This window comes from Mixophyes fleayi, chromosome 8 (assembly GCF_038048845.1).
Source record: "Mixophyes fleayi isolate aMixFle1 chromosome 8, aMixFle1.hap1, whole genome shotgun sequence".
Classification (NCBI taxonomy): domain Eukaryota; kingdom Metazoa; phylum Chordata; class Amphibia; order Anura; family Limnodynastidae; genus Mixophyes; species Mixophyes fleayi.
This window is the reverse complement of record NC_134409.1, coordinates 118,156,122-118,171,525: the sequence shown is the minus strand read 5'-3', so window position 1 is coordinate 118,171,525 and position 15,404 is coordinate 118,156,122. Positions and strand designations below refer to the sequence as shown.

At 41.0% G+C, this 15,404-nt stretch overlaps 1 protein-coding gene across 4 annotated transcripts; it reads right to left on the bottom strand.

The window, feature by feature from the left end:
- Positions 1 to 27: 27 nt before the first annotated feature.
- On the bottom strand, positions 28 to 15,391 carry KCTD6 (potassium channel tetramerization domain containing 6). Of its 4 annotated transcripts, XM_075183299.1 has the most exons (5): positions 15,162 to 15,391; positions 9,731 to 9,972; positions 5,260 to 5,376; positions 3,998 to 4,104; positions 28 to 2,563 (listed from the first exon to the last, which is right to left on the bottom strand). In XM_075183299.1, the coding sequence occupies exons 4-5, from the start codon at positions 4,079 to 4,081 to the stop codon at positions 1,877 to 1,879; spliced, it is 771 nt and encodes a 256-aa protein (XP_075039400.1). In that variant the 5' UTR covers positions 4,082 to 4,104; positions 5,260 to 5,376; positions 9,731 to 9,972; positions 15,162 to 15,391; the 3' UTR covers positions 28 to 1,876. The 4 variants fall into 4 exon arrangements, with proteins under 4 accessions (XP_075039400.1, XP_075039399.1, XP_075039401.1 ...); XM_075183298.1 differs by lacking the exon at positions 9,731 to 9,972; XM_075183300.1 differs by lacking the exons at positions 9,731 to 9,972; positions 15,162 to 15,391 and adding an exon at positions 14,028 to 14,284.
- Between the last annotated feature and the right edge of the window lie 13 nt (positions 15,392 to 15,404).

Genomic DNA, 15,404 nt, shown 5'->3' with positions numbered 1-15,404 from the left:
TAACCAGGTGGTGGAAGTTATGAACTGAACAGTCCTATGCATTTTATTAGAATATTTTAAGCAGGCAATACATTATTAATAATTAACCAGACTTCAGACATAATATAATATATCCATTATTTTTTATATTTAAATTCTATCTAAAAAAAATAAAATAAAGAAAGTTAAAATAAAAGTAGGATTTGGTCGCTTGATTTATCTGCATAGTTACAGCTATCGAACCTGAACACAGCTCAATAGAAGCTTTTTTAAAAAACAAAATTAATACTGATTTATGTGCAATTAAACCAATAACACTACAATATAAAATGTGTTCACCTTGAGCATAATTAGTTATTAAACCATTTTCATTGTATGAAAACAGAACGGTGAGAGCCATCAGCAGATGACTGCACTCACATCTAGTATCTTTATGGGAAAATGATCCCATCAGTTTCAATCAGATTATTTTCTGACCTGGGGCCAATTTGGCCATATCTCCATTGACATCACTATATCAATGCTGTGGGTCTCCGCATCAATGGCAGGCAGAGGGGACATTTAATGAAAACTGGTCCAGGTAAAAGATGCTATAACCAAAGCATCGGATCTGCGGTTGACAGAATCTGCATAGTTGCCATGGGTTACAACACCTCTTTTGTACAGATACCCACACACCAGTTTTTACATATCATCCTTGTTTGCTCCAATTTTTATTAAAAATAAATGACTAAGGAGCATTTATTAACGGTAAACACCCTAGCAAAAATTTGTTAAAGTGATGTCACGTTCTGTGGAAATACTCCCACAATGTTGATATTCCTAATCAATTTGCTAAAGAGAGAAAACAATGTGTGTCTATGATTAGACGCAGCCAATACAAAAGGAAATGTTCTGAAGGGTGAGATGGCTAAACGAGACGGTACTGAAATCTTTGAAATATTAGCAAGGAGGGAAAGCCGATTTCATTACTATACAAATGTATAATTGTATCGCAGGCAGTTCCTATCACATCTGAATATACTTGTAAAATTGTGGTGTGTTATACTCAACAATGTGCAGTATTCTATCGCAACCAATCGGAACCCTGCAGGGGCCAGACATAGTCCTACTCTGTCACTTGGCCTGTACAACATGATCCATTACCAGTTTAGCCATAAACATGGGTGGCTAAATTGCAGAGCTCTGTCTGTTTGGTCCTCCGGTAGAGTAACCCCATTGCATAGGGGCCTTAATGTGATCAGCAGGCTGCCTACATAGGCATACGGTCATCTGTCGTCCTGATATACAGATATGTTCCATTATCTGATCCATATTGAGCAGATTATTTTCCTGCGTGTCAATCCTACTGGAGCTTGTTTGGGCAGCATACTCATAAATAGGAGTAGATTGCTATAGGCAATGGCACCTTCGCACCCTGTTAGCACACAGCCTACCTTATGTCATTACACTCAAGGACCTTTGCCTGGCAGTATTGACCCTAGATTTGATCACTGTAGCATATTGAAAACATAACAAAAAGTTGATCATGATTAAGAAGAACTGATGCCCATCTTCAAGTAACTTGTTAAGTAATAGCAATAAGCTTTACCCTGCATTACACACTCACAAACCTCTTGTGCATGAGCGCTAAGATAGCAATATTGAGGAGAGTAAAATGTGCATTAAGGGTTTGGAAGCCTACATCAAAGCATGGGAAATGTTATTGGACACCAAAATTTCATGTGCAGACTCATGCATGCATGCTGGATAATAACAAGGGAGGAGTCACGTTAGCAGGGCTAGCCAATCATCGTGGCTGTTAATAAATAAAGATGTGTAAAACAGCACATAATGTTTTCTAGAGGACACGGATTTTGATTGGCTCCTACACCAGAAGCATCTGGGACGTGCTACGTCAGTCGTCCGTCTTTCTTGCTAATCGGCAAAAGGTCCAGTTATGTTCCACTGTGTTCTCATTGGCTCTCTCGCTCATGTGATGGACCCGGGTGTTCCGAATTGTAAAGCCTTGCTTTGTGATGTATTCCATGAGGTGGACTCTGAGAGAGACCTCCTGGTGGTAATCGCAGGGCCCGAAAGTGAAGGAAACTTGGCAATCTCGAGTGTCCATCATGTGCTTATTCCACTTGGTGAAGTGGTTGGCGATTCCCTCTAGTAAGGCATGGACCTTGGTGGTGATGGTGAGCTGAGTGATAATTACAGCCACAGGGTTGGAATATTTGGATAGTTTCCTTGTACTAGACAGTTCCACGACTTCTTCGAAGGTGTCCGTAGGGTACAAAGGTTTGGGGTCATTAAGACATTGTATTAAAGGTTCGATCTGATAGAAATCGGCCTCTTTCCGAAGCAGATCGAACTCCTTGAAATCTACGGGCACCGTCAGCTCCGATGTCCGTAGAAAGTTTAACACGTACCGGAATAGGGATCCATCACGGTCAATGAAGTAATTGCCCTGGGAGTCTCTGGCGGTGGGGAAATCACCCCTAAACATGGCACCCAACATGGAGTCTGGATAACGAGTCAGCGTGGAAAGCGATGTGGTGTACACGTGACCCCCGACATTGAGCGTGACCGGATCTGCCGTCTAAAAGGAAAGTTTAAAGATTATTCTAGCAGTGCGCACAATGTAAGGATTATTGTGTTAATAAAACAGAATGGGGATTGTAAAACCGGTTTAATAAAATTGCAGGATTTACAATATAAATTTGTGAACATATGTAACATTTATTTTAAAATGAATGGGATTCACAAAGCTCTTTGTGAATTATTTGTTTAAAAATTTATGCCAAACAGTAAAATGTTTTTATAAATGGTTTAGAAATGGACTTAAGTCAAATTACCGTCATGTTTAACATATGTTTTGTGAATACACTCAACTCCCCACTACACGTTTTTCAAGGGACCAGGAAAAATTGGTGAAAGGAGTAGGAGTAAGTGTAAAATAAAGAAAAACACCCTAAACTTCAAGCACAATAAGGAACGTGAAAAGAAAACTGTAAACATATACTGTAACATGTAATGTTAACTTGTGGGGGAAAAATTATTAATTATCCTAATCTGAGGAGTAGAACACATCCAGTCCTCTATACGGTGTGTACAGTATTTTGGAACTTTAGAACTAAAACAATGTACTGTACTGAAAAATAGCAGCGATACATATTCATACAAAACTCAAACATGGTAATACAAAAGCACAAACCTTGTATGTACCACCAGTCCCTGGCACTTCAGTGCGTGATGGCAAGACATGTTTCATTGCGGGAAGGAAAATCCAAAACGCAATGGCCAGGACCTAATGAATGTGGCATCTGATTGAACAAGAGCCAGGGCCATCCAATCACAAGCTACTTTCACACACTAACACCTGTCCATAGCAGAGGGAATCAGCGGTGGAGACAAGTGGTGATGACAAGGTAATATTGGTTTCCCGGGAAGTAACCCCAAATGTGCAACACACGGAAACCACTTACTAAAGAGAGGGGTTGTCCCAAAGTGGTACATGAACGTTATCTTTTATATCTGATGCTCTACACCAGTGTTTCCCAAACCCAGTGCTCAGGGACCCCCAACAGTGCAGGTTTTCCATCTCTCTGCTGGAGCACAGGTGTATTCATTACTGACTGACACATTTTGAAAGATCTATAGGTGGTATAATTATTTCACTTGTGACCTGGAAACCCTGCACTGTAGGGGGCCCTGAGGACTGGGTTTGGGAAACACAGCTCTACACAATAGGCTTCAGTGAAATCCTGGCTTAGAACATATCACTAGAGCACTTATTATTAGAGTCTATATTTAACAAATAAATAAGGGTTTTGCAGGTTAGATGCTTCCAGTCTAATGAATAATATAGAGCATACATGTTGTAATCCATAACATCCAATCAGGAATGATCTTACATCATTTTAATTTGCACATGATTGATCACAACTGGTTGCTACGAGTTACAGCATCTCTGCTATTTGCACCAGGTTATGAAATTACCCTCTTTATGTTTCAAAGAGAACACTCCACATACCACGTATCCCCAGTCTCCATTATCCATTTGATCAAATGGTTGATGCTTGGAATGGACCCGACGTTTGAATACTGAGGGATGCATACACCGATCACTTACTCCAGCTTCTGTAAAAGAGAATGTAATGGAAGTGTTCTCAAAGGATTCACATAACATACACAGTCCAAAAACGAAGCAAGATTTCTCTACCAGATATGGCGTCAAGTACATATACAGCACTACATCTATTTTTATTACAGAATAAACTGACCCAAGGTGCTTTACCTTCCGTGTACAGGTAGTGGACAAAAAATAGAAACACTTAGGTAAATGAGGGGCACAAAGCATATTGAAAGGCAGGGCTTCACTCGGGTGTGGCACATGCTTTAATAAAGCAAATAAAATCGCAGCATGGTCAGTGTCATGTATATAAATGTTGGAGAGGCCTGGGTGTCTATATTTATGGCGATCCTGGCTCCTAGAGTTCATCTCAGAGACTTCTAAAGAGGGGTGATTGTTGGGGTGCATTTGGCAGGAGTTTCAATGACCAAAACAGCTCAACATCCTACTGTCTCACAAGGAATAGTGTCTAACACAGGCCTGGCCAAATTGTGGCTCTGCAGATGTTGTTGAGTTACAAGCCCCAGTATGCTTTGCTAGTAGATAGCAAGCTGAATGCTGGCAGGGCATGCCGTGACTTGTAGTTTCACAACACCTGGAGAGCCACAGGTTGGCCAGGCCTGGTAATGGAACTCGGAGGGAGAGAACAGCACTCTTTACCATGGCATTAGATCCTCTTTCCATGCTCATTAGATCCAATCCTGACGTGACAGGACTAGATCTAATAAGCAGGGAGAGAGGATCTAATACCAAGATAAAGAGAATAGGGGTAGCAAAGCCATTTAATCTCCAAGCAAAACAAGATGATCAGGGGGTAGCATGTAACAGAAAGAGGGCTGTGATAAAACCAAGGGGTGGTGAGGAAAGAGGAAGAAAAACAGATGGAAGGAGGGTGGGGGACAAAGACTTGGTCAATCCTACAGAAGTTATTGTGAGAGCTGGAGATAAACGTGTAGTCACAAGTAACTTGGTGTAACTCTCACCATGCATCAAAAAGATCAGTCTCAAAGAAGAGGAGAGAAAGGACACTGCAGAGGAAGATAATCTATCCAGCCTTGGACGAAGGACCAGCATGGAGTCTCCACACAGAATACTGTTGCGCTTCTAATGGGTATCAGTTACCTGCATTAGTGAACAATCATGAAGTCTGAAATGTAACAAACCTTGAAGCTGTCTATATCCACCCGCAGGATCCTTGATTTCCAGCACACAGTGACAATGTAATTTTTTTCTTGAAAACTACCAACAGCCCCCTCTTCAGTCACACTGGCACAACACACCTGGGGAAAGAAGAAGCTCAAGTAAGAAGGAGCAGAGGATAGCTAAGCCTGGTCTTCTGGAGCACACTATGTTGGCATAGATCTATAAAAGCAAAAGGCTTTTGCACACCTGAAAGGGGAACTGAATCGCTGGACATTATGCAAGTGTAACCAGGTAGGAGGCCCGGTATCATCTCCTGGGGTAGATGGTGTTTATAGCAGCCGAGAGAATTCACACCATTCCACAGGTTTCGTACAACAGGTTTTATTCAGTAAGAAAACAAAAGAAAACTCCAAAGTAAGCACCTGGCCGTCTGGCTCTAACTAAACACTGGTCACACCTGATTAACATACTAAGACAAAATTCTTTCTCTCATAGAGACTCTGCAGCCCCTGTCCCCAAGCAGTGAGAGACTGACTGAGCTGAGCTGTCTTTCAGCCTTTTACCAGCACACCTCAGGTGCAACTCCTGATTAGCAGCAGTTTCACTAGTAACTTGGAAGACCCGGTTTATGGGCCCCATGGATGGAGCCCACCCTAACTCTCCATCAATAACCCTAGGACCCTTTTCTGGCTTTTCAATAGGCCTATAGGCCTTCAGCAGCTTAGACACAATAACATTTCCCTGCTGTTTTACAACAAGTAGGTTAGGAACCTAAGTGATATATACCTGTCCTAAAACAATAATTCAGTGACCGTAAGATAATTATAAGACATAAAGGAATGCATATATGAGTTAAAAGAGAGGCAGTGTTTCATTTCAGCCACGGCACTCGCAGTGAGTTAGATATCTTAATCACCTAACTTCTTCCACGATTTTCCTCAAATTTCTGACATCCAATCTCGCTTTCATATTCCCTCAAAACACTTCTACTAATTTCTACAACTACGCCATTTCATTAATGCAGTCAAAGACTGCCTCACCTCCGGCCCTCTCTACCTTCGTCAATCTTCAACAAAAGGTCTTATCTCTACACTGTACTATGAGCTGGCTCCCTCTACTTTGGGCCTTCGGGACCCCCACAAACTAGCCTGGGAACGGGAACTTGCTGAGGTGTTCCTAGATGAAGAATGGTCTGAGATCCACTAGAGTGCTGCCTCCTGTTCTATCTGTGTTATAATTAAGGAGAACATCTATAAAAGGTGCTGTACCGATGGTACTATGTGCCTTTACGACTTTGTAGAATCCTCCCGCACTCTTCTGATTGGTGATGGCGGGGGTGCTCCCACATTCCTTCATATTTGGTGGGCATGCCCAAAACTGACAAGCTTTTGAACTAAACTCAAACAACTGCTCCAATCAGTTCTTCAGGTGGATATTCCCCTGGAGCCCAAATTTTTTCTTCTTCCTCTGGTCCCCTCAGTCACCCACCATCAGAATAAACTAATTAGCACATTGTCTCGGCGGCTATCTGCCAAAAAGTGTCGGACTGGCGGCAGCAGTCTCCCCCCTCCCTGCAGACCATAGTTAATAGAGTCAGGCAAACCCAGCGAATGGAGTATATGACCAGTATCATCCACAACTCCACGAGCACCTTCACCAGAGTTTGGGACCCGTGGATTTCCATTCTCCAGGCTCGCTCGTCTATCACATAACTAAATATTACTATCTCTCCCGCCTCCCTAACTCTTCATGTCCCACACACTGGATCTAGCCACCTCTTCACTTCCCTTTACAGATACCCTTTTTTTTTCCCTCTCTCTACATCCCACTCTCCCCTTTTCTTCTTCTCTTCCCTCTGTAAGCAAATCTCATCTATAAATGTATGGTTGATATGTTGAGTTCTATCTCTACGCCGGTCATAGACCCTGTTTGCTTATCTTGTTATTTTCAATTTGTGTACTCAATGTCAAATGTAAACTATTTCGCTTGTGACCTTGCAAAAATAAAAAAGGGAGGGTTTACCTCACAATGCTATTAATACAATGATGAAGCCTACGAGGGGAAAATTACAGTGGGGATAGAATATATGAAATTAATGTCAGCTCCACCTGCTAATGTTTCAAAAACAGCAGTGTCTAAGGTGATGTCAGAAGAGAACTCTGAGGAAAAACCGTCATCACCCAGAAGCAACAGTGGAAAAGTGCATATTTCAGGATCATGAGGTCTGTGCAATAATTCAAAGTGCAAAGCAAAAGTCAACTGCAATTGACTCAAATTTTAATCTGTGGCGAGAGCAACCAGTTTCATCCAAAACAGTCCAACGAAAACTCCACAGAACTGGATATCATAGTCAGATAATAGTGCATAAACCACTTATCACATGTGGCAAAGCATGTATACGAGTTCAGTGTGAGTGCATGTATGACACCAACCTACAGCCCTGAGTACAGTAAACGGTACTGGTGGTTCCACAATGCTTTGAGGTTCATTTTCCTGGCATACTTGGGTGCAGTCATTACCTTAGAAGGCAGTGGTTAATGCCAATTGATCATCTTCACACCATGTTGCAGCTTTCCTATCATGATTGGAATGGACGGCTGTCATTCAAGTGGACAATGCCCCCATCCACAGAGCATGTGAGATCACCCAGTGGTTTGATGAACAGGATACAGACATTATCCATAGGTCGTGGCCCTCTCAGCCTCCGCAAGAATTTATGGGATATTCTGAAGCAGCTGAGACCGTGTGTCCACCAACATCAACCAGGTCTCAGTTGAGTGACTTTCTTGTGAAAGAATGGTGCTCTATCCCTCCTCCAGAGATTGGTGTTCTCCATGCATGGTGCATACCGTGACTTTAGATTGGGATTTCAGTTGTGTATGTGTGTGTACACACACACACACACACACACACACACACACACACACACACAGCCTATAATCACCATTTCCACATGTATCCTATTCACAGCATCCACAATTTTAGTTTTATCAGAAACCGCAAGCAGTGCTCTATCTATAACCGATACATACTCAACATACAACTTTTTGTAAATGTTGCGGTGTGTGATGACAATGTAACTGGACACATTTGCTATCAGCAATTAGTATAAGGCTGGGTACACACTATAGATTTTTCAGTCGATTATTGGACCAATCAGACGTTAAACGATCGTTCGGCCCGATATCGCATTAGTGTGTACGCTCCAACGATGAACAATTATCGTTCCAAAGCACATCGTATTGTTTGATTTGATTTTATAAGTGGACTAAATACCTCTATAAATGATGGAACGATGTCAGGCAAATTCTGAAATGTGTATGCACGCACAACCAGCAGCGTAGGCAGATTATTAGTCCACCATGCTGGGGATAAAGCATGAACCATTGCCCTCTTATCTCCAGTCATAAGAGAGTGGCTTAAAATGATACCCATGAGGGGTTATGAGCAGGGCTTCGTACGGTTGGCTCCTGCTTATAACACTAGAGGACAGAGAGAGAGAGGAAGTACATGCGATAGAGGATAGCACAACAAGAGTGTCTACCCTCAACTAAGATGTCTGACACACATTCTCCCCAAAGCCTTCATCTTGTTTGGGCATTTATAAACCTGGAAGTCTAGCCTCTTAACTGCCCATTTATAGGTCCCCTTCCATGGTTCATGGATGCGATAGTCTACAGTGATGACTACAATTAGTGACCTGGCATTCCTTGCTAACAACATTTTCTTGCTGCATATCCTGACTCTGTCTAGCCCATGGCTACCCAGAACCACTCAGCAGTACCAGGGTCTTTTCTAGAGATGTATCCATGAGTGGTTTATAACATAATCATGGTTTATTCCCCACTCAAACGGTTCAAAAATGAACTCTCTACATCAAAGCACTGGCACAAATCCAATACACTATACCATGTGCCTCAACCACAACCCATTGCTGCTCCCGGATTGCTAAGCTTGCTGCCAAAACCCTAGCTGCCCATGCCTGAAGGCTTTTCTGGTTTAGGCAGTACCTCCACATTTTTTTTTGGGGGGGGGGGGGGGGGCACATGAGCTTGGAGGATTTGCTTTGTGTAGATTATTCTTCTGGATTCTGCAGGTGGACAATTCTACCTTGATGGAACGACAAGACCCTTTGCCATCAACACAAAACAGGACTTTCAGAGGCAGTCAAGGACACCTTAGTCAATTATACAGCTCGTGAGACTTTGCAGGATGCCATACATCTCCCTCTCTTGATTGACAGATGCGTCAAAGAGAGAGAGAGAGAAAGAAGGTAAGGAAAGACAAAAAACACAACTGCTCTTCAGTACTTATGAATCCTACCACCTAACCATCTGAGCCAAAACTGTAGGATTCATGCCGGAGTAGAGTCTGTAGAGAGACCCAGTGAATATGCATGTGCTGCAGAAAGGAGAAGGAGTTGCAATACAAAAAGCATCCGGTCAATGCAGTCGCCTAGGTTTCCCTAGGGAGACTCACATAGAAGAGTACCTGCCATTCTCCAACCCTCTCTTCTGTGAATTCTGCTCCTGGTCACCATCCACTCATCCTCCAACAACATTTTCACTCCAGCATTTCTGCACTCAGGGGTGAGCAGGAACTTCATGGATGAAGACTTTCCCAGACATCATGCCTCTCCAATTTGTATGCCGGACTCCTGGGCATAGACAGACTCCTCCTTTCTGCTACTCCTTCTCGATTCCTCAATACCAAGCCTCACTTCTGTTGGTTTCCTACAGAGAAAAGTTCTGTCTTTGTCACAAACCGCCCCTGCAGTAACATCTCCTGCTCTGTCCCAGCATCAGATGACACATACTGCTAGGGCTAGGTTCTATAAAGCACTGGATCCCATACCTTTGTCAGACTGGTGTCTACACTGAGATGTAGGAGGAGGTGGCGGAGCGGAGCAAGAGGTTTCCTGCGGACTTGACTACTACATAATGACTGGTGCCTCGTTTGCTTTAGACACTATATTTAACCGGCAACCCAATCACTGGGCGTCCAGAGTATGGAGTGTGAATCCGTTGTACCAGTATCTCGCTCTTGTTATGTGCTTATCAATTTCTTGTGCACCAGACCCTTGGCTATATTTTGAGCACAAACTTTGCACTCCCCTTGTGTTCACCTGTACAGACACTTGAAGATTAACTCCTGCTGTGCCTAAACACCTACCTCTCCTGTTCCTGTATACCAGGGCTTTCAATATTATCCTGATCCTTCAGCGTACCAGACCCTTGTTTGTGTCCTCTACTAAGAATTGCAATAATCCCTATCATCTTAACTACATATACAAATTAGTCTAATATAATATATATATATATATATATATATATATATATATATATATATATATATATATATATATATATATGGCACGATGGAACGGTAACCTTGATGTTATATATTAAATCATGGCCCAAACATAGGTAACAGCTTCCTGCTGTTGTTATTCTTGAGTGTTGCATAACTTTTGCTAAGACTGTTTCTAAGTGGCCATTCAGATTTCTTACTATTAAATACTAGTTTCAGTCCAATAGTGGCCAACTGCCACTGGATAGCAACCAAGTTACAAACCGCTCAACCCAGTAGTATAACTCATTAGTCTTCCACCAAATCTTGTCTCCTTCACATACCATGACCACAGACTTAACATATCTCCTGTAGCAGAAGAGTAATCAAGTGGCACTCTACAGAAGTTGTATTCTGGAGCCACTCCTGTACAAGTCATTGTTTTCACACACCTCCCCTGTTAACTAGCTCCATGACTGATCTGCCTTTTACTCATCAGGATTTCTGCGATGTCTTCAACATGCAACCTGCTGTTAAGTTATTATCTCAAGGATCTTGTGATTGTGCCACAGAAATATTTCCTGGAACTCTACTGCCTCTGCGCAGGACCTATCTGCCCTTATTTTTGCCTTTCAAAAAGCCTTCCAAATCATAAATGTTATGTTGAATTAGAGAAGTGTTCCTTTCTGGGATATATTCTCTCCACTTAACAGCTGCAAATTGACCCAGTGAAGGCTCCAATGGTAGTAGACTGGCTGTATCCCAGCCACTTTGAAGGCTATTTAATGCTCCATTGAATTTGCCATCTTTTACAACCAGTTAACCAAAGAAATTTTATGAACTCACTGCTCCATCACAAGCTACTACCCGCAAGGGTGGTCATCCAGCTCATTGGCTTCTGGTAGCTCTTGATGCTTTCCAACACCTCAAGCGCACCTTCACTATTGCACCTATTGTAGAGTATTTTGATCCCAATCTTCTATATTTTGTTGAAGTAGATGCTTCAGCTGCTACCCTGTCCTTACATTCCTACAACGGAAAGTGCTCCATGGCTACGAACAGATAAATTTCCTACAAGTACACCTCAGCAGAACAATATTGGAGTTTGAGAGCCAGTAGCCATCAAACTGGCCTTGCCTAAGTGGAAACACCTTCTGGGGGGTAACCCTTCATCCCATGCAAAATTCTGTGACCAAAAGCAGAACGAGGCTAATAATTTCTACAAAGATTTTGTATGCATGTCTTACTTGCAATACATCCCTGTTACTTTTCCAAGAGTATGCAATGTACGGTCTCCTGACAATTTACTTCTCACTAATTTGATACCATTTTATATACAATCTCCTGTTTACAGGATGGTCTTATTCCAATTATTTTATAGAAGCCTTGAAGTGAGAGGCTGCTCCAGGGAACCATAGTGTGAAGATGGGGCTGGCAAGATAAGCAGTCATAGTCGGCTATCAATGGTAAAGTCTACTCTCTTGAATCAGGGTAGATTGTTATGCTTTTCATTGTTTCAACTTCTCATCATTCATTTAATTACCCACAAAGTCTTTCTCTGTATATTCAAAGTAATACACTCAACTGCACCACCTGAACATGTCCGTAAGATATTTTCTTTGCTCTTCTCAAAATTGCATCCTCTATGCCCAATTCACCCACTACCCTTTCCATCAGAGTGCTCCACTCCGCTGAAACCCCATCCCTTTTGACCTGCAACAAATGCCGGCTTCAAATCTAAACTGATATCTTATGTTGCACAATGTTTCTACTGATGCAAAGCCCAAATCATTATAAGCGCTTTGGGGCAGAGGCCTCGAACTGGATTCTAATGTTTGACATTGCAGCTTCTCCAAATATGTGCTGTGTACATTTTTTGTGCCATGTAAAAAAACCTAGACATACACACAGACTGGACTAAAGGTGAATAGCAGCAATGTTCTGAATGTCATTAACTGTTGGGTCACACCCTGATTAGGAATGACATTGAAATAACAGAAAGTGAAGCAAAATACATGTACTTTCTGCAAGATCAGCAATCATTTATCCACTACCAGGATGCTGGGACGAGGCCATTTCTTAGTGCCCAACAAGATCACAGAGGCATCAAAAAGACTGTCAAATTTCATCAGGAGTGTCACACGAAATGGACATAACTATTAGATGTAAATTAACTGGTAAATGTAATGAATGGTAGGTATTCTTTCTATTGAAAGTGTAATTGTGGGAAAATTTACATGTGCCACAAAACTGCTCAATCCTCTCAACTAAAAAGCTAAAAAGTTACAGTGAGACAATGAGTGTTTTAGTTCATCAACAGTCTCATAAGCTTAAACAATTAAAAGTATAAATTATATCTATATATACACACACACATTTTATAAATAATTTATATTTATTAGCACCATAGATCTCACAACATAAGATAAAAAGAAGGGGACAGCTGATAAGTATAGGAGATTGTTTCTAGAAGATGATCTCAGCTATAAACCAGAAAATCCAATCAGATCATTAATTATTGATGAGGAGAGTAAGGTGGCTTAATCGCTGTTTTCACATGTTTAATTCACTGTAATGATAAGAATATATAAGTCTGAACTCTCATAACCCTACATTTCTGAATACTAACCCTGGAGCCATATAGTCAAACATATGAAAGTGTAAAATAGGTGTCTTATACAGACTTAAATCAGTTTCACATTCTCAGTGGTTTCTGACCACAATGACATCTCTCTGATTGGGTAGTACTGTGCTATTTATGCCAAGAGCAAAGTAAATTGTATAATAGTGGAAGCAATTTGTGATAAAAACAGATAATCTGCCATTAAAAAGTGATATGTGAAAATAAGTAGGAAAAATATACTATAGCATAAGTCAGTGTTAACAGCAATTTATTTATTAAAGTTAGGGTCTAGGGATATGAAGCAGAGTTTCACAAAAATATAATATCAAATAAATATTTGTCCAATTAACCAGATCTGCAGAAACACCAAAATAAGGGTTTGCTGATATCATGTTAAAGGTACATTCAAGCTATTAATAGTGATGTAGTAATAATCATATAATACACAAGTGATGTTAATATATGTGTAAGCTCTTGCAAAGAATATCTATATAAACAATGGGCCCTGCAATCAAGACTTCAGTGTTCATTAGGAAAATATGTAATTATAATGAAATACACCCCCTACCACAAGTTATTACGGATACTGACACCTCAGAGATTCCTGGTCTGTATAAAAGCCCTCAGGCCATATTGTTGGAGAACTCCTCCATAACTTACAACATAATTCCTTCCCTCGCACAGTAAGACTTTCCTCCAGTCTTCAAACCTTCAAGCATTCTCTGAAAACCCACCTCTTCAGACAAGTTTATGATATTCCTCAACCACCATCTTAATCTCCCTAGATTACCCTATTACCATCCTCTACACAGCTAACACAAGACAGCAACCATCTGACCAACATTGGTACACACACAGCACACTCAATACTTTTACCTTGGCATTCTAGCTGGTCCATTGTGCAATATGATGTAGCACGTGTCCTTGTGTTTCTAACTCCCATTGTCCTACAGATTGTAAGCTTGCAAGCAGGGTTCTCTTACCTCTCTGTCTGTATGTATTACCCAGTATTGTCTTATTAATGTTTGTTCCCAATTGTAAAGCGCTACAGAATTTGCTGGCGCTATATAAATAAATGTTGATGATCCTTATAATTTACAGTAGAGGATACACTATCCCATATACAAAATGTTACAGAAATCAAATTAGTATGAAAAATGTAACAATATATTACATTACAATAAACACAATATAGTAATAGTAACTATAATGTGGAAAACATAGTACAGTAACACTCCTAAATATGATAGTGTTCACATGCAATCAGTTGTAAAGAAAATAAACCATAGTACTGTGTGTTAATCATAGAGAATATACAGAGTAAATGGTCTAAGTTCCAAATATAATAACCCAAGCACACACAGCAATGATGGTGAAAATAATATTATGAACCATTATATGCCCTAGCTTACATGTATAATAACACAGCACTGATGATAATAATAATATTATATGCCCTAGCTTACATGTATAATAACACAGCACTGATGATAATATTATTATATGCCCTAGCTTGCATGTATAATAACACAGCACTGATGATAATAATATTACATGCCCTAGCTTACATGTATAATAACACAGCACTGATGATAATAATATTATTATATGCCCTAGCTTACATGTATAATAACACAGCACTGATGATAATAATAATATTATATGCCCTAGCTTACATGTATAATAACACAGCACTGATGATAATAATAATATTATATGCCCTAGCTTACAAGTATAATAACACAGCACTGATGATAATAATATTATTATATGCCCTAGCTTACATGTATAATAACACAGCACTGATGATGATAATGATAATAATATTACATGCCCCAGCTTACATGTATAATAACACAGCACTGCTGAAAAACATATTTCAGCAATGCGGGACACTCTGTTACATGATAGTACGAGATAAATATATAGAGGGGACAATAAAATAACATAGAGCCCATCACAGCCCATCTACCTGCCCCATCTGTGATAGGAAGAGATCCCCGCCCTCACCTGATGGCTGCTCGCCCGGATATGAGGAGATTAAAGGGGCGAGACTCCGCCAACGATCACCCCAGCCTGTGCTAGAACTAGCCCAGGGCCTGCTCCAGGATTCCGCCCACAAACCCGCGGAATGAATACAGATGGTCCTCTTGGCTTTCCGTACACGTCTCCCAGGCCGGTGCGCTGATTGGTGGTCGCACAGTAACGCTCTCTCCTCCTCGTAGTCCGCTGTGGGACGCTCGTGAAGGGGCG

Excerpts from the sequence above, each read along its gene's own strand:
- KCTD6 (XM_075183299.1), bottom strand. The coding sequence starts at position 4,081 with ATGCATCCCTCAGTATTCAAACGTCGGGTCCATTCCAAGCATCAACCA. Across the intron at positions 2,564-3,997 it reads ATGGAGACTGGGGATACGTG|ACGGCAGATCCGGTCACGCT; the intron begins GTATGTGGAGTG and ends CTTTCCTTTTAG.